This window comes from Anabrus simplex, chromosome 5 (genome assembly GCF_040414725.1).
Source record: "Anabrus simplex isolate iqAnaSimp1 chromosome 5, ASM4041472v1, whole genome shotgun sequence".
In the NCBI taxonomy this organism is placed as follows: Eukaryota; Metazoa; Arthropoda; class Insecta; order Orthoptera; family Tettigoniidae; genus Anabrus; species Anabrus simplex.
The window spans coordinates 113,419,003-113,437,705 of record NC_090269.1 but is presented as its reverse complement, the minus strand read 5'-3'; the positions used below and the strand labels follow the sequence as shown (position 1 = coordinate 113,437,705).

At 41.3% G+C, this 18,703-nt stretch overlaps 1 protein-coding gene across 4 annotated transcripts in view; it reads right to left on the bottom strand.

The window, feature by feature from the left end:
• Positions 1 to 14,339: 14,339 nt before the first annotated feature.
• LOC136874672 (uncharacterized) overlaps positions 14,340 to 18,703 on the bottom strand; it is a 226,927-nt gene continuing 222,563 nt past the window's right edge. For all 4 annotated transcript variants that reach the window (XM_068227739.1, XM_068227738.1, XM_068227740.1 and 1 more), the window contains one exon: positions 14,340 to 14,680. In XM_068227739.1, the coding sequence (XP_068083840.1) occupies positions 14,536 to 14,680 (145 nt within the window). In that variant the 3' untranslated portion in view covers positions 14,340 to 14,535. The remainder of the gene's footprint in view (positions 14,681 to 18,703) is intronic.

The following is an 18,703-nucleotide window of genomic DNA, read 5'->3' as shown; positions in this document are numbered from 1 at the left end:
TCCGAGTGTAACACATGTATGTGTTCCCTCGAGAGACACATCAATGAACGTATCCCATACCAGAAGACACTAGGTCTCGCCAGCAAAGGCATTTTGCGTATTTTCTGGAGAAGCCTTCATCAATCTTTAGATCAAATAATCTAATATACTGACTGTTTTGTTGGACCAAATCAACACACGCACACACGAACGTACGCCCACACACACGATTATACTTCACAATGAATGACAGCACTTCACTAATTAATGCCTGTTTACAAAAGTCTCTTGTCCTCACACCGAGATTTTTCCTGTGCTGGTAGTTACCTGAAATGGACGATCCTTCCGTAATCTTGATGACAGGTTCCACCTTTCACTTTGTTTCTCACGCACCAGTTCAGCAGCTCCATGCAGACAGGTTGGATCACAGGTCTGTTGACTATCACAACTTACGATTACTGCACGCTTGGCCCGTCTCCAGACAAGGCCGATAATTTGCACAATCCACTCCCGCGACTGTAAACACTGAACTACTCAAGGCATATCACTCGGCAATTCAACACAACCCAGTACCAATCATTAAACAACGACACATCTTGTTCGCGGCGATCCTGTTTTTTTTTACACCTGTAGTTGAAGTTCTAGTATCTTCTGGGTACGGCCAGAATGCGAACGTTCTAGTTTCGCTTTCCAGAAAATGCACGGAGACACCAAATGAAAAGCACAATTGAAGCAGAGGCCGTCACATGCCCTCAAGCCAGCCGGGAGGTTCCCGGGCTGACTCACTATTCCTTCCAGGAAATATTGGAGGGGGCTCCAATAGGGCTGACGGTCGCATGAGAACGCAACAATATTCTTATGTTGCACGAGCACTTTTGCTCCACATTCCACAAGGTGACCGGAGCATATTTATATCCAACTGCGTTTAGTGACACTGAAATTTACGTACGCTGTTTTGTGGATGTTTTAGCGAAATAACATTTGTTTCTAGATTCATTAAGTCCGGCTTCTTGGTTGATAGGTCATTGTACCGGCCTTCGGTTTTAGGGCCCGTGTTCGATTTCCGGCCTGGCAGATTATTTTAACTGCATATGATTAATACCTTTGGCTGGGTATTTGTCTTCGACCTGATATACATCTATTCATCTACATACACCACCCCACACTACCAAATTAGGACCTTTCATGCCCAAGAATGAAGAATAAATGACATAGCACCCCATGTGGGTGGGGGACGCAGACGAAGAGTACACCCACGGTATCTCCTGCCTGTTGTAAGGGGAGACTAAAAGGGGTAACCATGAAATGATTGTATAACAACCATGAATCTACTTGTGATTAGTACCATCACGCGGGGAACACCATGGGTCGTCTTTACTTGCGAGTATTACCTCTATGTTACGTACACAATAGGTTTGTGATTGGTAGCAACAGAAGGTGAATCAGTGTGGGTTTTACAGTACCCGTGATTAGTACCATTGTGAGAACACCACGGGTTTGGGGGTTGCCTGTGATTAGTACCACTATATGAGCGACACCGTGGGTCTGCGTTGCCTGTGATTAGTACCCGCTATGTGAGGAACACCGCGTGAATACCGGCGCCCGTGATTAGTACACCTAGGTGAGGGACACTAGGGGTTTGCGTTGCCTATGAGTGGCGCCATTATGTGAGAAACACTAAAGGTCTGCGTTACCTATGTGACGTACAACACTTGTGAGTAGTACCATAATTTGTGGAACACCGTGAGTCTTCGTTACTTTTGATTAGTACCGCAACATGACAAATACCATGGTTTACTTCACTAGCGATAAGTACCATTATGAGGGGCCGTTGACCTGGATTTTGGACCCCTTTAGACAACAAGCATGATCGATTCTGGACTGTGTTTTAGAAGCACTCCCTTGATCAATAATACTATTGTTTTACGATAGTTTCTGGGAATTTGGGGCATTGCAGGTCGGATCCACTGATTGTTTTAAATTCATAACCATCCATTCATTATTCATCATCACGTTTTTGTCCGACTCGTTGGCTGAATGGTCAGCGTATTAGTCTTCGGTTCAGAGGGTCCCGGGTTCGATTCCCGGCCGGGTCGGAGATTTTAACATTAATTGGTTTATTCCAATGGCTCTGGGACTGTGTGTGTGTGTGGCGTATTCAGCATTAGAAATCATCCTAGGTAGGGCCCTCATCTTCACAGACATACAGGTCGCCTAATAGGCCGACTACGAGAAAAACACTCGCACCAGGCCTCTCCGGAGGCCTTACGCCATTTTCCTTTTTCTTCTTCTTCTTCTTATTATTATTATCATCACCCCGGTTTTTATTCTGGTCAGTGGATGATTTTGAACTTTTAAATTGTCATTAAATTTTGTCTCATTTCGTACCATTAAGGGCCGATGACCTAGATTTTAGGCCCCTTTAAACAACAAGCATCACCATCATGATGAAATACTGTGGTCTTACGGCCGACAACATCGGCAACCCACCGAACGTGTCTGTAAAGCAGTACTGCATATACTACAACCGAAGAATCTGGCCGAATCTGTGTATGTTCCGACTTTCTGTTAACGTCAGATCTGCCCCTTTACGTAATTTACTTACCATAGAATCGTACCACCACCACCACCACCACCACCACCACCACCACCACCACCACCACCACCAGCAACAACAACAACAACAACAACAACAACAGCATCGTTATACGGTACCGTATGGTGTTTATTTCTATGTTAATCCTATCATGAATGAGAACAAATATCTTCGTTATTATAATGGTTAATATGATAAGCACCGGGCGAGTTGGCCGTGCGTGTAGAGGCGCGCGGCTGTGAGCTTGCATCCGGGAGATAGTAGGTTCGAATCCCACTATCAGCAGCCCTGAAAATGGTTTTCCGTGGTTTCCCATTTTCACACCAGGCAAATGCTGGGGCTGTACCTTAATTAAGGCCACGGCCGCTTCCTTCCAACTCCTAGGCCTTTCCTATCCCATCGTCGCCATAAGACCTATCTGTGTCGGTGCGACGTAAAGCCCCTAGCAAAAAAAGAATGATAAGCCCACCCGGTGGCCATGATCCTTAAAGCTTCGAGTCAACATGGTCTGACACCGTGGTTAGTTGATTCGAGTCCCGTTGGTGGAAAACCTGTTCACCACCAGAATGTTTGGCCGGTAGGGTAGCACAAGTGGTGGTATACAATTTCTAATCACTAGATTACAAACCTCTCCGCAATGTTCAAATGGAGTGAAGGCATATGACGCTATGGATTGTGATTGGCCCGTCGGATGGGGATGTTAAGCCTCGAGCAGACCCCTTGGAGTTTTTCATCAGGATATATGCCGACACTAGGTTTTACTCTCTCCTTACATCACCACCACCATTTATTTTTGTTTCGTATGGCGTATGGAGGGTACAGAGAAACTATATATATAATACACACTTTGAGACTACATACATTTAAAGTAGATAGAACAACAATCGGACAAAGGAACAATGGATGGTAGTAAAACGTATAATTTAATGTCCAGAGAATTTAGCCCGTTCACTGGCTCTTCACTGGCCGCATGAAGTTCGTGGTATTATCCCTGGAAGCTCCGATGTGGGCTGTGATGGACTGTCTGAGACGCGTCACGGCAGTCGCAATGAGGGCTGGAAATTTTTCCCCACTTGTGGAGCCAGAAGTTGCATCTTTCAAGACCGGTTCGCATTCTGTTCAACGAAGTCTTCTTGGCAAGTTGAACCCAGTAAGTTTCCCACAAGGGTCAGATATCATCCCTAGCTGGTCAGGATTTGAAACAGCCCACTCTTCCCTCCAGGCATTATTCATGTTGTACTGTGATTCACCAAACTTCTTTCCTAGTTGCCATGATGGATGTCGAGATTTTAATCTTTCATGCTTGTGAGGGTTGCAGTCCTGATGAATCAACAAGAGTGTATTTGCAGTACATCCCACCACTATCATCATCATCATCATCATCATCATCATCATCATCATCATCATCATCATCACCTAACATCCAGGCGCACAGGAATGAAATAGAAAGACCCGCGGCAGGCGAGCCGAATATGTCCTCGGACACTCCCAACACTAAAAACCATGCGATAAATAAATAAATAAATAAATAAATAAATAAATAAATAAATAAATAAATAAATAAATAAATAAATAAATAAATAAATAAATAAATAAATAAAAATCGAGCGAGTTACACGTGAGGTTAGAATCGCGCAGCTATGAGCTTGCACTCAGGAGATAGTGGGTTCGAACCCCACTGTCGGCAGCCCTGAAGAGGGTTTTCCGTGGTTTCCCATTTTCACACCAGGAAAATGCTGGGGTTGTACTTTAATTAAGGCCACGGGCGCTTCCTTCCCACTCCTAGCCCTTTCCTATCCCATAAGACCTATCTGAGTCGGTGCGACGTAATGCAAATTGAAATCGAATAAATAAATAAATAAATAAATAAATAAATAAATAAATAAATAAATAAATAAATAAATAAATAAATAAATAAGACAGAGAGATTTATTAAAGAAATACATCTTCCGTCCTCCAATGAGGGGGCCATTTGGATCCGGAATAGAGTTTCTATTTCAATGGAGTTTAAAATGTCAAGAAATAAAAATGTAATCGTTAATTTTTTTCCACGGTTAGTGGGGGAGAAATGCTAGTCACATTCGCAGGTATAGATGAAAAAGAATGATTTGCAGATAGTCCCTCAGTATCTGTATTACTATTTTTTCTAACTTGCAGAATGGAACTTTCACATTTTTACGAAGGTCGATGTCTGACTATGGAGAGTGCCTCTTGCTCGGAATAGCAGGCCTCAGACAATCCACCGATCGATAGGTATTTTGTACTTGGATGACAGGTAATGCTGACACGGGACATAAATAGCTTGCTATTCTAGGTCCACATCCAGAGCCTGATTTAGGTCTCTTTCAAAGCGAATGGTGGGATATAAGAGCATTGCTTTAATGTCCTTTCTGTTGATGGCTATGATGTCAGCCCTCCGATTTACGTCATCGGTAGGGATACAGTGAACCTCCTCGTGCACCTCCCGTCCACGCTGTCTCAAGCCTTGAGCAATCGACGTTCTTACACGACGGTGGTGGTGGTTGCGCATTAGCTCAGTAGTCCGGCACATGTCCAAGGGTTTCTGTCTCGTTGCAGCCATTTTGGCGAAAGCAAATGAGGATAACGGCGGTAGATCATCAGATAAAATATAGCCATAACTTTGGCATATATCATGGTCAGTGAGATTTTATATTACAGTCTTGATTGCTGAATTAAACAGCAATCTGTTTGAGCTTCGCCACACTTAATTTTGACGAGTTTTGATTTCTTATTATCAGCTTCCACTTGAACTGTGTTCTTTGTAAGACATGCTTCAATTAGTCTACATAAGTTTGGAGGAATTTCAGGTTGTCGAAGAGATCTTTTGATACAGTAGCGGCAATTGGGAGTTAAAAGTGCAGGGGTATAAGGAGAACAAACAGTACCCAGGTTTGTGGAATATAAAGGACGGGGGGTTATACACTAAAACGGAAGAAACAAGCCACAAAATGGTAAGTTTTTTAATGCTTTCTGAGCGAATTTCAACAGAGAGGGGTAAAAGTTGACAGTTTACCAATTTAAGTGCGGTAATAATAGTTTTTTTTAAGTATTTGATTCAATACTACACAGTAAAACTTTCACCAAAGGAACATTATTGCGCATTTATTAAAATTCAATAGAAGTATGGCGTGAATAAACAATTAAAATCATTTTCTATTTGACTACACACTAAGAAACTAAGAGACACTAAAGAGACTGACGAATCCGCGCGGCAAGCGAGTGAATCATACCTCAATGTCCATGACCTTGGTAAAAAGAAATATATGTACCCCTGCTACCCTTCTTCACAGCACGTGCAAAGTTTCTACTGCTTGCTGTGGCGCTATACAAGTCGGTTAGCCGGGACGAACGGCATTTTGTGCGTACTTTCGCTAATAATTTTGTTAATGATTAAAGAAAATAAAGGAAAGAATTAGCTGATAAGACAACATGGCTTGAACAAATTGCTTTTAAAAAAATAATTCCTTGTTTCATCCGGCTAAAATGTGAATAAATTTGTAATATTTTCTGCAAAATGTGAGCGCCGCTACTGGTTTGATATATTCATGTTCGATAGAGTGAAATGCTTTTGTGACGTCTAAAAATGACGCAACAATCCTTTTGTTACGTTTCGCATCCTGGAGGCAACCATTCACGAGAGAAACGTTGCCATGAGTTCTAGTTAGTGGCACGAAGCCATGCTGGCGAGGACTTAGTGTGGCATATGAACGCAGTCTCATATCTAGTATCGTTCAGTTATTCTCGTAATCACCAAATATATGGTTACAGGTCTCCATTCTTTAATATACTGTAATTTGTGTCTCCACTCTTATGTATTAAAATTGTTCTGGCCATTTTGAGTTTTGTAGGCACGTAGGAGAAATGAAGCATCGTGTTGATGAGTAACATCAGAAATTTAGTAACGTTGAGGTGCCGTAACACGCGAACTGTAATATGATCTGGGCCTGGTGAGGTATCAACTTCAATGTTGTATAATGCCTTATGGGCATCATCTACTGAAATATTAATGTCAGCAGGTAAGTCAGTGCTTTTTTCCATAAGAGAAAACAGAGATTGTTATTTTCGGTACCAAAAGTCCTTCCAAAATGATCGGAAATCGTAGTTATTGAGATTTTATAAGAATGGGCCTTATTATTTTTTTCCAAAATTTTGCGAGCAATTTTGCGCCTTTGATTATAGAAATTATATTGGGCTACCTTGTAGGCATAACGCTCTTTTTTTCTCTCGTTGCCTTTTAGATCTTCGCTGGGGGTTGCTAGAGGTTTTATGGTCATATTTACGATTATTTTTTAAATGACTACTTTTGTAAGATCTAACAGCAGGATGTTGAGGACCAGGTAATTCATATACCTGATCTGCAAAGAACTGCATAATCTCATAAGTAAAAGATTCCATCTAATCAGCATCACGGTTTTGCATAATGTTTGAAATCCTGTCTTCCCAACTCTTCATAGGATTAATATTTTCAGTTTCATGATCAACGACTATTGGGGTTTCTTCTGTCAACTGTAAGCTTTCCCCAACATTCATGTTACTAGCATATTGTGTTCAGTTTTATTTCTCCTTTGCTCAGGGTGAGCTTTCCCTATGTGAATATTTACAGCTAACCTCGACTTAACATTTATTATCATAGGGCATGGAATTTCGTCACCAGACTGTGAATCAACGCTGGGCATTTTAATTGTATGTTTATTTTAACATGGCAGAAGATGAACGTTATTTTGTTTTTCATACGGTTACAAAGGTAGATATCGGAGATGTAAGTATTCTTAGCTCTGGATCAGTGATAATTTTGAAAAGATAAGATAGATGGACGTGGGGAATATTGAAAAGAAAAAACATTGTAAATCTAATTTATACGAGGTACACAGAGTATACATATGGGTAGATACATCCACTCCATATGACGATATCAGATGTAACTAATGCGAATTCCGTCAGATGGTAGTGCGTTATAACTTCCAAGATTTGGTAACGTTTAAGTTAATCTGCCTCGAGAAGAACTATGTGCAATCAATGCCAAGTAATAAAATAAAGATGGCTGTTGACTTTGGTACTAACTTTAACTTCACAATTAATTGAAGAATATCCTAACAGGAAGATCGCATACGACAGACAACACTACTATTTACGTAGAACATATTCTTGCATCCTAATTTTGATTAAATGGCATTACAGTAGTCATAATTTTCGTGATCAGCATTAGTAAACACCACGTATGATATCAAGTTTTGGAACTAATTCATAGCCTACTATTAAAAATCAAAGAATACAATAAATACATTGTTTTCGTTAACACAGTGATGATTTATTGAGAATACAAAGAGTCTTTATTCAGTTAATTTGGGACAAGAATAGCTGACCCAGTTAAAGTATATCTTACAGTTACAAATCGCAAATATCCATGGACACAATCTTTATCTTCGCTTAAGGACTAGCTGGGAGGGAAAACACACAAAACTGTACAAATAGTCCAGAAATCTTAGGAGTGGTTCAACTAATTTGTAAGACGAAGCAAATATCATTTCTGTAAGATTGTGCGGAGAGGGACCTAACGTCGGATATTTAATTTTGAGATTATTTTTTATTTTATGAAATACTTCCTCTCATGCAGAGGCTGCCTTGCGACAAAGTATACTTTAACATTTATTTTTAGAAGATAAATAAATATACTGTACTTGATAAACGTTGAAGGTAACCTAATTGTAACAGTGATTTCTTAGAATTATCAGTGAGCCCCTTAAGGCTATGATGGCAATCTCCCGTAACGCTGTAACTGGCAGAGACATCTGTTTCCAGAAATTAGCGGCAAAAATAGTGAGACAGGCTCTAAAGATTCTGACCAGGTATGGTATAAGGACCCCCCCGCTTCCTGAAGAAGTGCCGGGATGATCCCATCCACCCCTGGGCTTTTGTAAGGGGCAAAGTATTCTAATGCCCACTTAACCCTTCTTGGGGTAACAATCTCTGCGGCTTCCTTCCAGCCACTTTTATCGGGTCTGAAGGATCCGCTCGATTCTACCTCACTATTCGTGACTACCGAACCTGGAAAGTGGGCATCAAGCAGTAAGTTCAGGGTCTCCCTCTCTGTGGATGTGTATCCACCCGAAGGCGACTCCAGTGAACCCAGCCTTGCCCTTCTATCCAAGGTTAAAATTTTATGAAGCCTTGCCGCTTCATGTTGACTTTCAATGGATTCACAAAACTGTCTCCAAGATTTCCTAGAAGCCTTTTTGACTTCTGACTTGTACCTTCTTTGTGATTCTTTGTAAGAATCTAGGCTTTCTTGATCCTGAAGTTCCCTGTATTTATTCCAGAGCCTTCGTGTATTTCTCCTCAGGTGTTCAAGATAACTATTCCACTTGAAGCTTCCTGTTACTCTCTTTGCCTTAACAATAGGGCAGTTTAATTCATAAGAGATAACCAGTGTCCGTGTGAGAAAACTCACACTGAGCTCCAGCTCCTCTTTGTTTTTAATTATATTTGAGGGTCCTCCCTCCAGTCCCCTCCTCACGTCCTCCCTAAAAGACGTCCAATCGGTTCGTCTAGGGTTTCTGTAAGACGGGATCTTGAGGGAGCCCTCTATATAAAACACAATGTGTCTATGGTCTGACAAGGAAGGCTCCAAAGAAACCTTCCAGTCTTTAAATTCCTGTATGATTCCCATGGAACCCAGGGTAAAATCTATGATCCCCTCACTCCTATTATTAATGAAGGTAGGGGTATCACCAATATTCATGATCTCAAGATCAGTTGTACATAGAAATTCTATGAGGTGCTCTCCCCTTCGGTTTGTATATTTGCTTCCCCAAATGCTGTGATGAGCATTGGCGTCACATCCTACTATGAGGTTTAATCCTCCGGCGGGGGTGGAGTTTCAGAGTCTCCTGGGAAATATGCAGAGCAGACAACCAAGTCTTTTGGCTGTCCGCCCTCTTCATATCTCATTAGGACTGCTACCAGGTCTCTAGTAATGAAGCCTGGTATATCCCAGGCGTTGTGATCTTTAACTAGTATACATGCTCTAGGCTTCTCCTCTGCTATTCCACTGCATAGAGTGAACCCTGCACATTTTAGTCCCATGATATGCCCCTGTCTAAGCCCGTGTTCTTGTATCAGGGCGACCGAAAACCTGCCCTTCTGGATACTTCTAATAAGTACCCTAGAGGCCGCTATACAATGTTATATATTTGCTTGTATGGAAGTAATCATTCTTACCTTCATGCAATACTTTACCTTATGCGGTCTCCGGAACGTGCTGCTCCGTCTCCCGCGATGAGTCTTGAGGCTTGGCTGGCCCAGGTTCCTGTCCGGGCTCCTGCTCTTCACCCCTGTTAGTCTCGGTATTTTCTGTGGTGGGGTTGTTCCTCTGCTTGTCACGCTTGCCCTCCACCAAGGTGAAGGTAGCCACATGCACCCCGCAGAAGATCTTCTTCCCCACCACTTTCTCCATGCTAACCACAAGTCGGACACCTCTCTTCTCCTCCTTGCGGTCGTAGACCCTCCAGCTGGTGGGGTTTAAGCCATGGTTCTGGCGTGCCATTCTTCCCAGAAGGACATTATTGTCCTTTGGTTGTCCAGGTATCCAGACCATGACTCTCTTGCAGGAAAGAAGTTTATCCATGCCCACAATTGTGAGCCTGGCTCCTTCCCACGGTTGTATACCTGTAACAAGACTGGAAAGCCATGCTACAGTCTCGTCGTTCTCGGCTATGATGACGGCCACACCTCTCGACAGATAGCAATCCAGGAACTGAGGCTTAATGGGCCCCTGCTCCGGAAGCTCGTCTATCAGATTGGTGATAGCCTCTTCCACAGCTTCCACCTGTTTCTCGGTTAGCTGCTGGTCAGGATATCCTACAGGTACTATGGCCATCCTGATCCCAGCTTTAGCTATCCTGGCATATTCCAGCTTGGGTTTTTCCCATTTTCAAACCAGGCAAATGCCGGGGCTGTACCTTAATTAAGGCTACGGCCGCTTCCTTCCACTTCCTAGGCCTTTCCTATCCCATCGTCAATATAAGACATATCTGTGTCGGTGCGACGTAAAGCAAGTAGCAAAAAAAAAGGTTTTCGGAGACGCCGAAGTGCTGGAATTTTGTCCCGCATGAGTTCTTTTACGTGCCGATAAATCTACCGATTCGAGGCTTACGTATATGAGCACCTTCAAATACCACCGGACTGAGCCAGGATCGAACCTGCCAACTTGAGCTCAGAAGGCCAGTGCTTGAGCTACTCAGCCCGAGTGTCAATGTCTAAATTGTAATGTGATTGCATTTTTAAGGTCCAAGGTTTATTCTAGTTCCCCTGTGGGTGGGGGCGCTAGAATAACACCCATGGTATCCTCTGCTTGTCGTACGAGGCGACTAAAAGGGCCTACAGGGGTTCTGAATTTAGGAGCGTGGTTAGCCACCACGGGGCCCTTAGCTGAGTCCTGGCATTGTTTTCACTTACTTGTGCCAGGGTCCTCAATTTCATCTATCCTATCCGACCCCAACAGTATTAAAGAGTTTGAGGCCTAGGGAGTCTTTCATTTTCACGCACTTTGTGGCCCTTGTATTTCTTTTTTCGAGGTGTTGGACCACTTCTAGTTTTTTCTCTGATTAGTGTTATATAGAGTATTATTGCCAAGTTTTACTTCCTCTCAAAACCTTAATCACCACCACCAGCACCACCACCACCACCACCATCACCACCACTTTTTCCTAGTGTTCATTTACCACGTATAATATTAAGGAACATGTTCAACATTCTTGATACATCGTATTAAACAAAAATAGGATACGATCTTCTAAATAAATAAATAAATAAATAAATAAATAAATAAATAAATAAATAAATAAATAAATAAATAAATAAATAAATAAATAAATAAATAAATAAATAAATAAATAAATAAATAAATACCCTCCCAACATCAACATTCACCCACATCATTCCCAATCCACCTCCTGCAGTTCCTTACATTTCATTAGCCCGCATCTTCTGGCCAGAGGGAGGGTGTCACCCTTTAGGGTCCCACTCCACCCCTTCTGGGTGGGGAATTAAATTGTTGTTTGTTTGTTTGTTTGTCTGTTGGGAAACTACTATGTTAACATTTAGAAGACGATGGTGAAAATTCCACTATCTCTCCAGATCTGCATTATTGAAGGGATCTTAAACATATGTTATTATTATTATTATTATTATTATTATTATTATTATTATTATTATTATATGAACCGTCAAATGTATGACTGTTGCAACCATTCTGAACTCACCATCTCTAACTGATGACACTGCCAGTATTTGACCTGCGTGGTGAATGAGGATTGTTCATGACTTGTTTAAGATACAGTGATTTTACACAGTAGTGAACTGATCATTGCACGATATTATTCGATATTATTGTCTACCACATTATCTGAGAGTGTTTGCATTCTCATCACCATCAAGCAACCGTAGCGAAGGCCAATTACCCTCAAAACACTCATATAATGTAGAAATAAATCAGGCTCCCGTTACTATGCTGCATCCATCAAGACATCACTACAAGTAGAAAGGAGATGACGTTTAATGCTAAATCAATCACTAACAACGGTACCAACTTACACTGACGAGGGAACACATAAATGTCTTACACTCGGATTCGGTTGAAATTTGGTAGGAATATTTTTGGGAGGCAGTAGAATGCTAAGGTAAAAACTGCATGTGCCCAGCACAAGTTTAAAAGCCTAAATTGAACAAATAAATAATCGTAAAATTAGAAGTGCCGCGGGAGTATCGGGGTGTGGCGGAGAGGTAGGGAGGAGCGAAGCAGTGGACGTGAACCAACCGGGCTGCGTCGAGCTGCGCCAGCAGCCAGGCAGCGTATAGTTAGCGCGTTCCCCTTAACTTCCCGATCAGATGTGCAAAACGTAAATATGAAAACAGCACATGAAACAAGTGTACAAAGGACGATGTTTGAACAACAATGCCAATAAGGTTTGAAAAATTACAATGAGTAACAAGAACTCGGCCGTGAATTTTTCAAACCTTTTTGGCATCGTTGTTCAAACATCGTCATTTGTATACTTGTTTCATGTGCTGCTTTAAAATTTACGTTTTGCACATCTGATCGGGAAGTTAAGGGGAATGCGCTAACTATACGTAGCCTGGCTGCTGGCGCAGCTCGTTACAGCCTGGTTGGTTCACGTCCACTGCTTCGCTCCTCCCTACCTCTCCGCCACACCCCGATACTCCCGCGGCACTTCTAATTTTACGACTATTTATTTGTTCAATTTTGGCGTTTAAACTTGCGCTGGGCACATACAGTTTTCACCTTAGCATTCTACTGCCTCCCACGAATATTCCTACCAAATTTCAATTGAATCCGAGTGTAACACATTTATGTGTTCCCTCGTGAGTGGCCAAACGTCATGGGAAGACACTGAAAGTGATGTTAATAACGAGTTGCTCCTCTGGGACCCCTCAATACGGCAGCAATACAGCGAGGCACCGACTCTAAAAGATATTGGAATCGTTCTGGAGGAACGTCGACCCACGCCTCTTGCCCTGCTACCCACAATTGTGTTTGTTGTGTTGTTGGTGTGGGGTTCATTGAGCGTACACCAGCATCGACAGCATCTCATAAATGATCAACAGGATTAAGATCGGGCGATCTGGATGGCCAATCCTTGGTCGTAACTTCACTGGATTGCTCCTCCAACCTCCTGCGTGCCACCACAGAGCGGTGACATAGCGCATTGTCCCGTTGAAACATGGCAACTCCATCAGGGTACTCTAGGGCCAGAAAGGGGTACATATGGTCTGAAAGAATGTCCACATAACGTGCACCTGTCAGCGCTCCTTGCACCCGGACAATGGGACCTAATTGCGACCATGAGAACGCCACCCAGACCAGAACTGAACCACCTCCCGCCTGAACACAACCTTGTTGACACGTAGGATCCATAGCTTCAAGGGGCATACGCCACATTCTCACGCGTCCATCAGCTCGAAACAACTGGATTCGGGATTCATCGGATCACACTACACGCCGCCACTGTTCCATGGTCCGTTGTCGATGTTCGCGGGCCCATGCAGCTCTGTGTCGAGGTGTCAGCAAAAGGACACGAGTTGGTCGTTGGCTGGTGAAGCCTATGCGGTGCAGTTGCCTCCTTACAGTTCTGCTAGAAATGGGTTACTGACTCCCAACATTCAACTGGCCAGTGATCTGACTCACGGTAGCCCGTCGAGCGCCCAGTATGGTTCTGCGGAAGTAACGTGATGCCCGTCCGTTAAACACTTGTGGTCCTCTCATGAGGCAGTTTACGTGGGTGATAACATTCTCTCTGTGATATTGAAGATCCACTCCCGACACTGTTGGCCTCGGAAACCCGAATGCGCGTGTAGTCTCCGCAATGCTATGACCCATGCGCCGTGTGCCAATGATCATCCTATGTTCAAAGTCAGTTAACTCGCGACGTGTTGCCATCTTCACGACACTGGTGTCCGTGACAAACTGCTCAGCTACGCCGCAGCTAACCGCAACGCTCAGGGGTCATACACGGCCTATTTTCTAATGGGACCCCTCTTCCCGTGACTTTTGGCCAGTCAGTGCGTTAAGTTGTGAAATAAACCAGTTTTATATGTGTACTAGGTCACGAAAGTGGTCCTTATTTTCCCGATATCCACTTTCATATCTATAATGTATACATAAATAAATGCTCAACTTACATTAAGGTATGATTTAAAAGAAAATATAAGGAAATTACTCTTCAAATGCAGATTGTACGCGTTCATTTTTTATTTTTCTTATAAACGTCTATTTTTCTACAGTGATTTTTTATGATGTCATAAATGGTTGGAACAAATCTGCTGGGAATTACATTACTGTAATACTTAAATGAGAAAATACAACGATGAAATGGAATACTGAAGTAGGATATATTTATCAGGACGTAGCGTTGCCCCAACCATCATCTTAAAATAAGCTCCGTTAGCCAATTAGGATTCGCCTCCAAGTAGTTCTTCACGTTGGTTACGGCATGCTCCAGATCTTCAATCTCTTTGCTATATTCTTTTCTTAATTCCTCCATTGTGGACAGTGGTCTTGCATTGTATCTGAAATAATGAAATGTCACTAGATTAATAAATGTTGAATGATTCAGTGTAAAAGAGGTTGAGAGTTCTAACTTCACCACTTACAAGAGGCATAAATAAATAAATAAATAAATAAATAAATAAATAAATAAATAAATAAATAAATAAATAAATAAATAAATAAATAAATAAATATGATATATTAAACCAGCGGTCAAAGGGCAGGTAATACGGTGTTTTCCATTTTATTACGTTTCAAACGTTTTGCAATAATAATAATAATAATAATAATAATAATAATAATAATAATAATAATAATAATAATAATAGTCCGACTCGTTGGCAGAATAGTCAGCGTACTGGGCTTCAGTTCAAAGGGTCCTGGGTTCGGTTCCCTGCCGGGTTGGGGATTTTAACCTTCATTAGTTAATTCCAGTGGCCTTGGGGGCTGGGTGTTTGTGCTGTCCCCAACATCTTTGCAACTTTCACACCACACATAACACTATCATCCACCACAATAACACGCAGTTACCTAAACGTGGCAGATGCCGCCCACCCTCATCGGAGGGTCTGCCTTACAAAGGCTGCACTCAGCTAGAAATAGCCATACGAAATTCATTAATAATAATAATAATAATAATAATAATAATAATAATAATAATAATAATAATAATAATAATAATAATAATTGTACTGGGAAGTACACCCCAACGCCGTGCATTCAAATTCAGCGCATAAACGAACCCCTCTATTGGTAAAACAGTGAAACTGAAACTACACCAACTTAGAACTTTACTCAGAAGATGTCACTACAGAAATATGATGTAATTTTGTTATTGTGCAGTTGCCTAAACTGAGTGAATTTATCCTTGTTTTGTTTGCTATTCATCAAGAAGTTTGGACATTCTTCCACAGATGACACTACTAAAAATTAGGATCATGCATCCTGGTGCGAGGTGTAAGAAGTTATAATTTAAAGAAGTTTTGTTTTTCTAGGTATTTGTAACTGAATGATGTTCATTTATTTTTAGCTTGGCAATATTTCCTTTTTCTTTCAACCAGATTTGAATCTAGCCAATCCCTAATTTCTGTAATTAATTTTTCACCTATCACAGGCTTCTTGTTCGATTCTGAGTGTTACTTTTGAAATCTACCAATAAAATTGAGAGGGTGTGGCTAGTTTAGTCTTGAATGATCTCGAATCTTCCCTGAGGGTTTATAAACTTCGGTTTTTCACGTTTCTTGGCCAATTCATCGTCATATTACTGAGTGTGTGTGTCAAAGCAGGAGGCGGGCGGCCTCTTTCGTTAGCAGCTAGAACATCTATAAGGTAATGGCCACAAATTTTTTTTTGCTAAATCCGCAGTTTAACCCGAGGGAAAGGTCCGACTCTTTAGTAGGTAACAACCTTTTTTAAAATGTAACTTTCTTCCGGCTGATGTAAAAATTTCATAAAATCTTTAACTGTAAATCGGGGATAAGGAGTGATGTATCCTCTCAAGCTCCCCTCCATCTTGGTTTGAGGAGACTACGTTTTGTAACGGATTTCTGCCTGTAATGTATTGAAGTAAATTTGGGAATAGCCCCTGTTTCGTCGGCCTAGAGCCCCTTAGGATTTTAAGTTCTCACTACCTAGGAGCGCAGTGTAAGCCTCCATTCAGGTTGTGTGTCGGGCCATTTAATTAACACGTTCGTTTCCACATAGACCCTATAGGTTGGGTACGATATACCCCTGTTTCAAATTGTAAGTTGGGCCATGGAAGGCCAGAGAGTGTAAGATTTTGAGGTTGCCTCGAGGAAGCTGAAAGAAACGGAGAGCCGGTTAGCTCTTTCTCACGTTTTGTAATTGTAAAGAGTGCCTCTAGAAGGCTAGAAATTGTATTTTGGGGAGCAAGTGCTCCGTGAATTAGGGGATGTCTGCCCTTAACCAAGTAATTCTTCTCCATTTGTAATATTGTAAAACTAGGGGCTTAAAGCCCAAAGTGTTAAGGTTCTGAATCTTGGATTTTTCCTAATCTGGTTTCTAGTTTGGCATTGTCCCTGATTGTTATTTTTCCCTTGTGGAAATTTGTTAAGTTTGTTTTTTATAATGAGAAAATATAACCTTTGTTAAAGTTTTAATTCCATTCTTGACATTGTAGTTAGACCCATTCACCCCGGCACCTTCTTTCACCTCTGCGTTCCACAGATACCCCGGAATAATAATAATAATAATAATAATAATAATAATAATAATAATAATAATAATAATAATAATAATAATAGATCCTATTTGGAAAGCTTCATAAAAATACATTTTTATCATGTGACTGCATTAGTGAGGCTCCGTGGCTCAGGCGGCAGCGCGCCGGCCTCTCACCACTGGATTCCGTAGTTCAAATCGCGGTCACTCCATGTGAGATTTGTGCTGGACAAAGCAGAAGTGGACTGGTTTTTTTCCGGTACTCCGGTTTTCCCTGTCATCCTTCATTCGTCAGAAACACTCTCCTATATAATTTCATTTCATTTGTCAGTCATTAATCATTGCCCCAGAGGAGCGCGACAGACACATTTCCTATCCTCGCCGCTAGATGGGGCTTCATTCATTCCATTCTAGACCCAGTCAAATGACCGGAAAAAGGCTGTATATTTGATCTGATTTGAATTGCATTAGTCAAAAAGTAGACAATTTTACTCTACTATCACAGATCATTAAATACTGAGAGCGAGAACAAGGCCAGTAGTAGGATGATCAGTTCGATATAACAGCATCGTACAGGTTTTCAATTGACTTCCGATTGTAAAACTCCATATCAAAGAAAACAAAATACAATTATTTGACTCGCTCGAGTAATGAAGCAAAAACCCATGATTTGTGTAAAGAAAATCTGGAAGTTTGTCATACAGAGAGCAATTTGAAGTAGCTGACACGAGGAACAAATTCTATTTAAGCACGTAGGGGCATAATCAAACACGTATCACAACATGATTTTCGTTAATTAGACAATAAACAACAGTACATTTCTAGAAAACTACTTTTTACATTTTGGATATTTTCATTGCAAAACATGCTCTGGTGTTCGTTCATTCTTCAGGGATACCGATGATGGAATTTGAACCCACCATCTCCTAAATACAAGCTCACAGCTACGTAACACGAACTACTTAGCCAATTAGCTCGGTAACTGTTAATACCAGTTGTATGATTGCAACGCTTTTGTTGACATTTATTATTATTATTATTATTATTATTATTATTATTATTATTATTATTATTATTATTATTATTATTATTATTATTATTATTATTAGTGGACCCGTGCTTCTCCGCAGCATTCGTTAGTAATGCGTCAGATAACACGTCTTTATATCTCTGTCGTAGTAAAAATGTTTTGCCTGTCCTTTAAAATAGTTTCGTGAACATTTAATGTCGGTACATAACAATTGTTTCATTCGTAATATAGTTTGTAATACTTCATTCCATACATTGCGCTTCGACCATTAGGGCGTATCTAGACCTTTACATTATTTCAAACGCCTTGCCCGAGATAATGCAACATACAACAAATGGCCGGGGCTGAGTACTGGTTCCGGTAAGTAGACTACCCACTTTTTCAAGGGTTTGTCCCTGCGATTTATTAGTGAATATACAGAAGGCTAGTCGACTTAATACCTTCCCGTCTGTGCGTACGTCGACTGTTTTCTCTTGGTAGCATGTAAGTTATTAGGAACGTTTCGCAATCTGTTGAGTATATTTAAAAACTGGGGTTTTTTCGTCGCCATAAGACTTTTCTGTGTCGGTGCGACGTAAAGCCCATAGCAAAAAACAAAAAAACAAAAAAACAAACTGGGGTAGATCCAAAGACCGAAGGGTATCTAGCAGAGAACAGTATTCTTCCATGATCAGAGAACGTGCATACTCTCTGGCTTGGCAGGTAATTAAACATGGCTGCATGCAATCACATTACTAAGGATCAAAATCCCATATGTCAGAATTAATGAAAGTGTTAGTCGCTTAGCAACCGGCTAAGTAGAGAATGTATTGCGGCCTAGGGTAAGCCTTCG